At 53.0% G+C, this 12307-nt stretch overlaps 1 protein-coding gene across 1 annotated transcript; it reads right to left on the reverse strand.

Annotated features, from left to right (window-relative positions):
• Positions 1-6: 6 nt before the first annotated feature.
• On the reverse strand, positions 7-12307 carry ACVRL1 (activin A receptor like type 1). Its single transcript, XM_039862110.1, is given in 12 exon segments — positions 7-1143; positions 3666-3863; positions 4505-4780; positions 5071-5217; positions 5577-5676; positions 5922-5939; positions 5941-6131; positions 6317-6568; positions 7064-7131; positions 11080-11288; positions 11591-11761; positions 12206-12307. Coding segments are annotated over 9 exon segments (1479 nt in total). The 5' UTR covers positions 7128-7131; positions 11080-11288; positions 11591-11761; positions 12206-12307; the 3' UTR covers positions 7-910.

Consider the following 12307-nt stretch of genomic DNA (forward strand, 5'->3'; position numbering starts at 1 on the left):
GAGGAATGGAGGGGACCAGGCAAAGATGAGAAGAGTAAGATAAAAAATGGGAGAGGAAGAGAGTGGAGTAAGAAGGGGCATGAAGATAGGCAGGCAGGACAGAAAGAGAGCTGTAACTCATCTTCAGGAGCACTCAGGTCCCCTTTGGTGTGTGTTTGTGGAACACCTTACCCCCACCCCTATCTCCAAGAAAGGGGAGATAAGCAAACCTTAGGGCTCCCACATCTCCAGCCAGACCCCAGTGCAGAGGGTAGTGTCTCTCAGACCTCAACCAACCATGACTGGACCCAGTGGACACTGGAAGAATGGGTGGTGAGGACTGCAAGTGTCCAGAGAGGAAGCCACCCCAGGAAGCTCAGTGGGTGAGCCATTGAGTGAGCCAGCCCCACCCTGAGCTGATTCTTGAGAAGGAGTGTATATGCACAAGAATTCATGTGTGGCTTTTTTTGTGTGTGGAAATGTATATTGTGCAGAAATGTACATGTGTATATTTATTCATTGTTTTAATAAACATCTATTGAGCACCTACTGTGGGCCAGGCACTGTGATAGATGAGGATATAAAGGTCAACCCAGGTACATGCTTTTTGTCTTCACGGGGCCAGCAGTCTAGCATACACATGCATGTGTATGTATGTATATCTGTGAGTATGTGTTTAAGTAGAAGCATGTGCATGCCTATTTGTGTTCATATACACATATGTGTGCTTGTAAAAGTATATAGAGTTTTGAGAAAAGACAAAGACAAACAAGAACAAAAACTGCAAAGCAAGAAATGCAGCAGAACCTCTGACCTTTCCGGCAAGGTGAAGTATTCTCAAAATCCCAGAATAACCAGGGGGTCCAAAGGCCAGACCAGGGATGTGGGAGGGAGTAGCCAGGGAGGTACCCTGGACTGTATCCCCCAGAATCTATCCAGGTGAAGCAAAGGCCTCAGACACAAGTTCCTGGGTCCAGAAATCCCAGCTGTGAGTCACCACCCCATGCCATCCCAGCCCCCATGGAGACCTCACCGGGTCTGCAGCCAGCCGGTTGGGGATGGTGGGGGTCTGCTGGTCAACACACACCACCTTTTTCATGTCCTCGAAGCTGGGATCATTGGGTACCACATCATAGAAGGGTGGCCTGTAGTCTTCCACGATGCCTGGGAGTGAAGGGTGATGGAAAGTGACACAGGACCCCAAGAAGGCCCAATACCACCCAGAGGAAACCAATTGCCTGACCATGCTACCCTTTAGAGGAACATTATAATATTAGAAATATATTTATAAATAATAATTACTACTGCTTATTTTGCCATGTGCCAGGCATTGTGCTATAAATGCTTTACATGCATTATACTGTTAGTCTTCACGATAATCTTATTAGGTAGGTACTGTTATTATTGATGAAGAAACTGATGGTCAGAGAACCTGAGCCCAAGGTTACACAGCTAGTGATGGCAGAGTCAAGACTTAAACTCATCTCATTAGATTCCTAGGCCAGATCTTGTTCTACTGCTTCCCACCCAGGGTCTGGGTACTGCCTGTAGGTCCCAACTAACACAGATGCCCAATAATACCTAAAATTTACTGAGCACTTACTATATGCCAGGCACTATCCTAAGTGCATTGCATTAAATCCTCGTAACAACCCTATGAGGTAAGTAAATACTGAGTTCCACTCTATAAGCAATTAAATTAAGGCCAGAGAGGTTAAGAAGCTTGTCTAAAAATCACACAAGTAGAAAGTGACAGCTGAGATTTAAGCCCAGAAAGTCTACCCAAAGCCCAGGCTCTTAACTTCCAAATTTTATAGACTTAAGGGATAGTAGCTGGTTGACTGCTAGGTGAGGGTGTAGAAAAAGTAGAAGGGAGAGAAAATACCTCTCTTAAGAGAAAGAGATTTTTACCCAGGTCCAAATAGCATCCCCCCACTCTCAGGGATGGCATAGGCCTCTGCTGACCCTCTCGGCCGGCATCACCCCTCCCTTATACCAAGTGTGTCGTCCTTAGCAGGAGCTTTCTGAAAATGATGGCTGTGGAGCTGCAGCCAGCTCAAGCAGAAGAGGCCAGACCCAGAAAAAATGCCCCATGCTGCACCCTGCTTCCCAGGCCGAGGATGGGGGCCAGGGCCACATAGTCGAAAACCTCGGAAGAGCCTGCGCCAGCTGTTCTCCCCATGGCGGGCTTCCAGGTCAGCCCCTGTGCAGCTCGCGCCCTAATCAGTGCTGCACAGAGGCCTGAGCGTGTCTAATGGGCCTTTAATCAGTGCCGGGGCTGACACCAGATTACAGTGTTTATAATGCGCCACGAATCAGTATGGGACTGACAGAGCTTCCCTCCGCCCCAGGAGCCAGCAGTCAGCCATCCCCTCAGCCCTGGCTGGTCCAGCCTTCCTCATCTGCCTGCAGCCTGGTCCAAGTAGCCTTGGTCTTTCCAGGTGCCCCCTTCTCCTACCCCGGCCTCTAGAGCTGACTCTGAACTTTCAAGCCTGAAGAGGCAGGAATCTGATGCCTTTGAGTCTCCCAAAGGGTCTAGTTACACCTCAGCCTGATGAGAGCAAATGAAGCCTGGCATGAGGCTGGCTCCTCATAGATGCTCAGGAAATAAGAATTTACCTCTCCCCAAGGAACAGAGCTCCAGTCATATCCTGAGGCTTGTCCCCAATCTATCAGGACCTCTGGCAACCCCTCCATATGGACAGCCTCCACGAAGACTGACAAGCCTCTCCACCCAATCCACACCACTACCCATCATCCATCTACCCCACGGCTGAGAGGCCACTGGCCACATGGCTGCTCACTATACGGGGTCAATGAGAATGAGGTCCCTCTGCCTGCTCCTGGCCCCTCAAATTTGAGTTCTTTGTGGCACCCACAATAATAATGAGGCAGCAATAAACAGGCAGTTTAGGCACTATTATACCCTGCATTTTTGTGGTCAAGGAAGCCAAGGACCAGAGAGGTTTAAGTAGTACAGTGGTAAAGAGCACTGGTCTTAGAGTCAGATTGCCTGGTTTCAGACTCCAGTGCTGCCTCTAGCCAGCTGTAATTCTGTGCCTCAGTCCCCTCATCTGTAAATGAGGATGATACTGTGTCAGGCATTCATTATGACAACAATAATTGACACTAATATTTACCGAGCTACAGAACAGCTCCATACACTGTCTTAAATACTTCATTTGGATTATCTCAACTACTAGAAACTATTTTTATTCTCATAAATGAGGAAACTGAGGCATAGAGAGCAGGTTAAGTAACCTGCACATGGTCAGTGGCAAAATCAAGAACTGAACCTAGGCAGTCTAATTCCCAACCCATTTTCTTAACCACTAAGCAACACCAGCTTCCTGCCAACATAGGATGATTAAATAAGACAATACATGTATATTACATGGCACCTGGCACATATTTAAGCTCAATAAATGTTAACTGCTATTAATATTTCTGTTATTATCACTTACCCAAGATTTCACAGCCAGAATCACAGACTCACAGACTCAGATGAACCTTAAAAGTTCACTCAGCTGAATCAGCTAGCGACTGGTAATGAAGGGAATACAGGTGGTTTGGCCACAAAACTCTCATACTGCAGGGACATGCCATGGCAGGAAGACCCCATCTCCTGCCTGTCTATCCACCTGCCCCATTCCCCTTTCCTCACCCCGTGCCGGATAGGCCCTCACCATTGACAATGGTCCGGCGGGCGATCTCCCACAGCACCAGACCAAAGGCCCAGATGTCAGTCCACTTGTAGGACTCAAAGCAGTCGGTACGGATCTGTTCGTCCAGCACCTCTGGGGCCATGTACCGTTTGGTGCCTACTCGAGGGTTGTTGCCAATGTCCAGGTAATCACTACTCTGGGAGTGCATCACAGCCAGGCCTGTGGGGACGGGGCCTGTCACTTCTGCCACTCGCCTGAGCCCACAAACAGGGCGCAAGGCGAGGATGGAGGTGTGACACAGAGGTGCAGGCAAATGGAGACCTGCCTCAGGGTGGGCTGGGAGAACAACTGTCCCAGTTTCATTTCACTTGTGTAGTGCTTTCTAGGTACCCAAGAACCCAGTGAGATGTTAGCAGGCAAGGCAGGCATTATTATGCCCATTCCGCAGAGCAGAACCCCAAGGCCCAGTTATGGGAAGCAGTGTAGTGAATGAAGCTAGGATGAGAACCCAGGTTCCTGGCTCCCTGTCCCTTTCTCCTAACTCTTGGGAGTTGGGGTGATGTGGTGGAAGGAGTTTGGGCTGGAAAAGGGTGTTATGCAACTTGTGGGGCTCTTGTGGAGGTGAAATGAGACAGCAAACATCTCTGTAAGTTTTAAAACGCCAATCCGTATCGTCGTCGTCCACAGGCATGCAAATAGGCCAAGGCGGAACCAAGAGCAAATGGAAAGAGCGCGAACCTCGAACTCCGCCCCCCAGCGAAGAACCCGCCCCGCCCCGCCCCGCCCCGTCCCTGCGAAGTGCGGGTCCTTTCTCCACCCCACTCCCTGCGAAGGGCCCGCCCCTGCCCCGCCCGGCTCACCCAGGTCCGCGATGCAACACTGCAGGTTGCTCTTGACCAGCACGTTGCGACTCTTGAGGTCACGGTGGGCAATGGCGGGTTTGCCCTGCGTGCCGAAGATCTCCACATGCAAGTGCGCCAGGCCGCAAGCCGCGGACACAGCTAGCCTCAGGGCCAGCTGAGGCTCCAGCGTCTGTCTCTGCAGAAAGTCATAGAGCGAGCCATGCTCGTGGTAGTGTGTGATGAGCCACAGCTGCGTACTCGAGTTGCGGGAAGTCATGTCCGAGGCGATAAAGCCTGTGAGCAGAGGGTCAGGTGGCTCAGCAAAGGGGCTAGGGATGAGGGAGGCTGGACTGGTCAGGGTCAGGGCTGGGGCTGAAGGCAGAGGATGGACTGGGTCAGGGCAAACTTAGGGTTGGGGTGGAGGCTGGTCTGGCTTAGGTCAGAGAGGAAGCTGGAGTAAGAGGTTTGGGCTGAGAGCCGGCTGGGAGTCCTTCAGGGTTAGGTCAGGGTCCAGAGGCTGGGGACTCCAGCCCTGAGTGCAGGGGAGTAAAAGCCCGGGGTCCGGCATAGCGTCCCCAGCTTGCCTAGGATGTTGTCGTGTCTGAGCAACACTGTATTGTAGATCTCAGTCTCCCGGAACCAGGACTGTTCATCCCTTGAAGAGAAGATCTTGACGGCCACACTCTCACCATGCCACAGGCCTCGCCACACCTCACCATAGCGGCCTTTGCCTGATCCAGTGGCGGGAGGGGAGGGAGAAGATCACACAAGCTCCTGAGCACAGTAGTCCCCAGAAGTGACCTGCATCTTGATGGTGCACTGACCCCGCTACAGAACCTCTGACACTTGTATTTAACTTAATGCAGACCCAAACCCCTCTGGCAGGCCACCCCCATCCGCCTCTTGTTCCTCATCAGCTCCCGCAGATGGATCTAGCCCTGACTCATCTCCAACACCCTCCCTGCCCAGCAGAATTCCCATTCTGAGCCAAGCCTAGCCCCTCCTGTGACTCCAGAGGTCAAGAGCTCCCTCAGCCCTCCAGGCTCATGGGAACCCTTGGTCCCCATCCCCAGGCTCACCCACTGCTCACCCACACACTCCACCAGCGCGACCTGCCGCGCCACTGTCCTCTGCACCAGGAAGGGGAGCCCCGAGCCACTGCCCGTGGTGCAGTCGCTGTCCAGGAGGTCCTGGAAGTACCGAGAGCCCACTGAAAGGCTGTCCCCACCCATTCCAGTTCCCTTCTCCTCCCTCAACCAGAGTCCTGCTACTGTGTCTCTGCACGCTCCACACTCATCCAGCCCCCCACCCACTGAAATTGGAGTGTCTGTGATTGTGCCTTTCTCAGCTACCTGTCAATCTGCATCCCCTCTGATTCTATGGCTCCTGCCTACCCTTCCCCCCACCCCATGTCCCAAGTTCCCCATGCCCTTACCCCCAACATGCTGTCCCCCCTGCTCAGATGCCTTCAGGATGAGGCTGGACTCGCCCAGCTCGCTGTGCAGGCCCCGATGCTTCTCCTGCCTCCGCCGGACATGCCACAGGCCCAGGGTACCCAGGGCCACCAGGGCCAGCAAGGCCAACACAGGGCCCAGGATCAGAGGCAGCTGGCCATCTACTTGCGGCTGCTCCGGAGTTGGGGTGGCTGCCAGAGGGGGGACACTGAGACCCAGCTTCCACCAGGCTAGAGTCCTCCCCATCTTACCACTCTGCCATCAGATTCCAGGGTCCTGCCTCCCCCACCCTCCTGGCCAGAGCATAAGAAGAAAGCAGGGTAGGAGGACAGGGTCTGAGAAGATGAGGAGGAGTTGCTGGGGCAGTTGGACATACCCTTCAGCACCAGGGACACATTGTGGTTGCAGAGGGAGCTGTTGCAGCAGTAGTGGTTGACGAATTCAGTGGGGCGCCCCCTGCAAAGCTCCTGGTGCATGTTCCCGCAGCCCCTATGTTCCTGGGGGTGCCTGCCCTCCTCCCGCACCAGCACTACGGTGCACCAGGCCCCCTGGCAAGTAGGCCCCTTGCAATGTGGATTCTCACACGTACAGGTCACCAGTGGGCCCCGAGAGGGCTTCACAGGGTCACCTGGGAGACACAGCAGAAGCTCAGCCACTCTGGGCCCAACTCTCCAGCTGAACCCCACACCCACTGCCCTCTCCTTTCTGATCTCCCAAACAAACCCCTTAGTTCCACCTTCAGATTATCTTTCACTGAGAACCAGGCCTCTCTCCAGTCCCTCATCCTAGGACCTCCCCTCCCGGTTCCAGACCCAGCCCTGGCCCCAGCCCCAACCCTAAGGGCTCTCCCAGGCCCTCCTTGCCAACATTCCCGCACTCTGTACCCCCCAGTCAGAAGTTCTCATCGTGAAGTCTAGTAGAAAACCAGCCTGCAGGTTTGGATAAAGAGGGCAGCAAAAGAGGGTTGGGGTAGCTAGTCTAATAGAGCCTATCTTCTGCCCTCCAGCCAAGCTCCAAAGTCCCTTTTCCCCAATTCCTCAAATTCAGCCTCAGCAAGAGCTGAGCCCAGAAAACCCTTTCTCCATTCAGGCCCCTGTTCCCTATCTGCTCCCCCAGTACTCACCCTGGTTCAAGCCCAAGGCCATCAGTAGCATCAGAAGGCCTTTCCTGGGGGAGTCCAAGGTCATGGTTCTGGAGAGAGGAGCAGGAGAGGGGGTGCAGTAAGATCTGTGAAATGTAATCCCCTCCGTGTTTTCAGCCACTAACTGTGGCTCCCTCCCACCCAGAGGAAATCACTGGGAGTGTTTTATGGGGGGGGTTGGTGGCAGGGAGGCCTCCTCCCTACTCTCTGTGTCTGGCTTTCAGGCGGGGCCTGCAGGGGAAGTCCTGGTTCACTTCCCCATGGAAACCATCCTGTTAGGGGTAAAGGGTGAGGAGCCATGTTTAAGTAACCGACAGCTTGGGGGACTCCCAACTCTGCACCTCTGCTGCTGAGCTCTGACTGGAAGGTGCAGAGGGCATGGGGCTGGGGTAGAAGGATCATTTATGCAGCAGCACCCCTTCTGTTCTCTCTTGCCCACCCCCTCCCAGCCTCCCACCCCTGCCCACCCTTCCCAGTGCCCCCCAAAGCCCTGGCTGCCTCAAACATAAACAGACTCCTGTCTTCACTTCCTGCCATTCAGGGTTCCGCCAAGCTGGGAACAGGAATCAAGATTGTTTAGATTGGGGTCTGGATAGAACAGGCAGGAGTCACGCACAACAGGGAGTTCAGGACATATTCTCAGGGCAGGCTGAAGCAGCCACAGAGTCTGGAGGAGCCGCCTGGGGCTGGAACACACCCCCTGTGACAGAATCCTTGGGCTACACCTTGTAAATCACAAAGCTCAGTTCCTTATTGTAGAGAAGATGGAATTAAGGCTCAGACAGGGAAGGAGACTTGTCCCAGGTCAGATAGGATTCAGTGGCAGTACCAGGAGTATAACTCAGGTGGCCAGACTCCCAGTCCAGTGCTCTTCCCACTCTATCTTCCAATCCATGGTGGCGGCCCATGTCTGAGCCCTCAGAGCTGTAACAACCATACAAAGCTTCCACAGTGCTGGCTCACACTGGTGAAAGAACCCTCTCTGCAACCTCACCGGAGTATAAGAAGCCTTCGCTATACCATTCCCTGGTCCCCTTCTCTTTTTTTGCTGTCCTGAGAAGGAGTAGGGTAGAGCCAATGATGTGGGAAGGAAAGTGAAACACACTTAGCCACTGAATGTTTGGCCTTCCATGGCTGGCTAAGGTTGAACTTTCCCCGAAGTTTTATGAAGAGTGTTAAGGGAAGTAATTTTAATCTATGACAGTCCCCAAATCAAGTCCCAAACCAACGAACGCTTCAGAAACCACCCCCTTCTTCATTTCTCAAAGGTTTAGAACAAGAAGATAAGGGCTGGCAAGAACTGAGGTCAGACAGTAAGAAAGACTTTCTGAATAGTGGAGAATGTGCAGGTGTGTGCCTGGGGACTGGATCTCTAGACAGAGGCAGCTAAAATAAGGGAGGGGGAGTGTCTTCTGGCATCACATGGTAAGGCTGGTAGGGCTGGACATATGGCCACATAAGCTGCAGGAGGCCCACAGACTAAGAAGACTAGTACCAAATGAAGATCCATGATGCTGAGCCTCTGAGGGCAGGATGGCTGGGGGGTTGTGGGGAGAGCTCTGTATGCCTCTCTGACCGGTGGCAGCTCTGGCCTTCCTGCCTGGGCTTCCTCTGCCCCAGGGGCCCAGGGCTGAGGGAGGAAATGGAGTCCTGGGCTGCTGCAGCTGTGTCCCCAGCCTCTGCCTGACCTCCTGCCTCTTGCCCCTCCCGGCAGGCAGTGAGGACTCCAGCAAGCACTCTGCAGTGGGACTGGAGGCTGTAGAGGGAGCCCCAGACAAGCTGAATTTGTCCACTGGTATAGGCAGGAAGCCATCCTTTGCTTGCCCAAGCAGCTGGGAGAGAGATCCGACTGGGGAAAAAAAAAAAAAGTGGAAAACGATGAGGATGAATCTGGTGTCCTAGAATCCTCTACCCATGCTCCACTTCTCTGATCATGCCCCAGTACACCTTCTCACTTACTTTATCATGCATCAGAATCACCTGAAATGCTTCATTAGAAATGCACATTCTTTGATCTCACCCTCACTCCAGATTCTGATTTGGTCTATCTGGGACCAGCAAGAAACATGCATTTTTTAGAAGTTCCCCAGGTAATTCTGATCAGTGGGTCCCATACTGAGAAACGTGTCCTACACAACACGAAGACTGGTCTCCACACTTTCATTTCACAGGTGAGTGCGAGTGGGATAAAGAGGGTGGGACTCTTATTCCCACCCAGGGACCACGTCCTCTCCTGGAGAACACAAGGCTTAACACAGACACCAGGGACTTGGAGACATTGTGGAGGGAGGGCAGGTCCAGGGCTTTGCTCTTTACATCCACCTCAAGCCTCCCAGGCCCAGGAACAGCGTAGGGAGGGCCTGGCAGTGTTTGCAGAATATGCTTCTGCTCTAATCCTGGAAATGTTAGTGTAGTAAAATTATGACTGTCCAATTTCTAACTGTCTCAGTGTAAGGTTAAGTACAGGAGGGTGCTGAGTCCTGACCAGTCCAAACTCAGATCTGACCCTGTATGATTGGCCCTGAAACCTGACTCTAGCACAAATGAACTCCTGGGGACTAACAGTATCCTTTCATTTCTAAGCAAAACCTCGTGAAGGATCTCCTGCTGAATGAAGCATCACTGTTGCCCGCCAGAAATCACAAATGCTAAACTAATACCAAACATTAACTAACCACTGTGAAATCCTTAGTAATAAGAGCTAAACTTCTCTGAGTATTACTTAGGTGCTAAGTGCTAAACTTCAATGGTTGATCTCATTTAATCTTTATGACAATCTAGTGGGGAAACTGAGGCTCGAGAATGTTTAGTTTCTCACCCATAATTAACATATGTGCCTTGATCAATTTAAATTGCTGATCGTAAATCCTTCCTCGGTCACTTTATTTCTCCAATTGTTTGGTGTTAGGTGAGCCCCCGCAAAGGAGGAAAAAGAGCCAGTGCATCTCAGTGATATTAACAGATGGCCTGCTGCTATTATCATCAACAGGTGCCTAATGTGGGTTTGTTTAGATGGAGAGACAGAAATCATCTCTTAGCTTTAGGCTTAGTCACAGATGGAAGAACCAAAGTAGGGGTGTGCTTGGAAGGTGGTTGTCAATCTTTCTTCTGCATCACACCTAAGGGATCAGTAAAATCCACTCTCATCAGCAGCAGTGGCTCAGCACAGCAGTGACTGTCACAGGGCCGGAAGTGCTTTCCTCTGCCCATCAGCAGGTCTGACCAAAATAGCAAAGGGCCAGACTGAGCTGCTCCTATGGGGTTGCCCCTTACCAGATATGAAGCATTTTCATCGCCGTCACTTCATTAGCCCTTCACAGCAGTGTGATGTAGCACCATGCCTGCATTTTAGTGTATCAGACAGAACACAGAGGCAGCACAGTATAGCACAGAGGTGGGATATGGGCTCTGGATCATATAAACCTGGTTTCAAATCCTGCCTCTGCCACTTAGAGCTATGAGATAAGGGCAAGTTATTTAAGCTTTCTGAAGTTTAGGCTTCCATGTGTAAAATGAGAATAATGATAATAATAGTGCTCATTTCATAGGTTTAATGTAGTACAATTATTTAGCAGAGTACTAAATGGTACATAGTAGGCACTTAACACATGTTAACAAAAACTCAACCATCCATTTACACCATCCATGGAGCTTTGGACAAGTGATTCAAGTCTGAACCTGCTTCCTCTTCTGTAAGATGGGTAAAATAACCCTCCTGCTAAGCTGTGTAGAAGATTGCAAGAGAAAAATGTGTCTACATAGTAAGTACTCAATAAATGGTAGCTACTTTAACCACCCAATGAGATGTAAGGACAGGTAGTAAGACAAATGTGGCAGTAAAGGATTAGAGGGGACAGACCTCGCTCTGACAGAAGCTGCCAATGAATAGAGAGGGGGTGAAAGCTACTGTCCACTACGGCCCTGACCTTGTAGAAAAAAGAGGGGGTGGGCTCAACAGTACTGGCCTCCAGAGTGGACTGGAAACATGAAATTCCTACCTGGAGGGGACTGGGATCTCTCTGGCCTGAGTCCTGAAGGAAGGCACAGGGATGATCTGACCACACAGGGTTGGAGGTGAGGTTTGCGGACTGGTATTACAGTGTCAGATTTCTTGAGAGCTGCAAGGGCTAGTCTGAGAAAGGTGGACTTCAATGGGAGGCTCAACAGCGTCTGAGGTGGATCCTCACTCCCAGGTCAAGCCAGCCCCCTGGAGGGACACGACACCCCTTCTCTGTGAGTGAAGCAGGGCAGGAATCCTTGTGCTCATTTTACATGGAGAACACAGAAGTGACTGGCTGCAGGAGAAGTTTTCTGATTCTCAGTCCCCTTGCAGTCCAGCTCCCTCCCAGTAATGGGCAGATGTGGGGGAGGACAAGGGGCAGCTTGCGCTCCTGATGGGCTGGGACTGGCCCTATAGCGCCCTCTCCGAGACCTGCCATAAGGAAGGGCCTATTCGTGGTAGAGTCGGGCCGCCCCCCACCCGGCACCCCCCGGCGGACCTCTTCTCACCTCTAGGCCTGCCCTGGGGGCGGCGGGGCGCAGGCGTGTGGCAGCGGCGGCTGTCGCACGATGAGCGCTGGCGGCGGGCAGGATCCTGGCGCCGCCTGGGATGGGACTGGGGCCGGGGAGGGGCTCGCTCAGCGCGGCTGGCTCAGCGGCCTCCCGGGACTGGGAAAGGGGCTGGAGCAAAAATGTTTCTTATTCCAGCGTCTTCCTGCCTGGCCCGGCTCCACCACTCCCTCCTAATAAACAGTTTCCTATTGCCCAGCTCGCCGACTGGCCGCCTGCTTGCCCCTCACCGGGGCTGCAGGACCCGGACCCTCCCTCACGCTGCTCCCCGACCCCGGGGCAGCCACCCCCTCAGCTGCCCCCAGCTCCGGGATCACGGCCTGCAACCCCGCTCAGAGCCTCCCACATCGGCCTCCCCGAGGGGGCCTCATGGGGTCCGGACAAGAGCCGTGGGGGCTAGAGTAACAACGGGAGGCACCATCTGGCGGGGAGGTAGGGGTGTGGTGGGGGCGCCCCCTGTCGCTGGGAGCAGCTGAGGGGTGACCTGGAATCCCGAGGTGGGAAGGGGCCACCAAGGGAAGGGCATGCGAGGAGGGCTTTGGGGAGGGAAGTTACCTGTTCCTACCCACCTTCGACCCAGGTCCTAGGCCTAGGAGGCTCACAGCAGCAAGAGCAGAGCTTGGGGCTGTCAGGGTCCTGAAACATTTTGGCCCCGCC

The sequence above is a fragment of the Pteropus medius genome, unplaced genomic scaffold (genome assembly GCF_902729225.1).
Source record: "Pteropus medius unplaced genomic scaffold, Ma_sr-lr_union100, whole genome shotgun sequence".
Taxonomy (NCBI): domain Eukaryota; kingdom Metazoa; phylum Chordata; class Mammalia; order Chiroptera; family Pteropodidae; genus Pteropus; species Pteropus medius.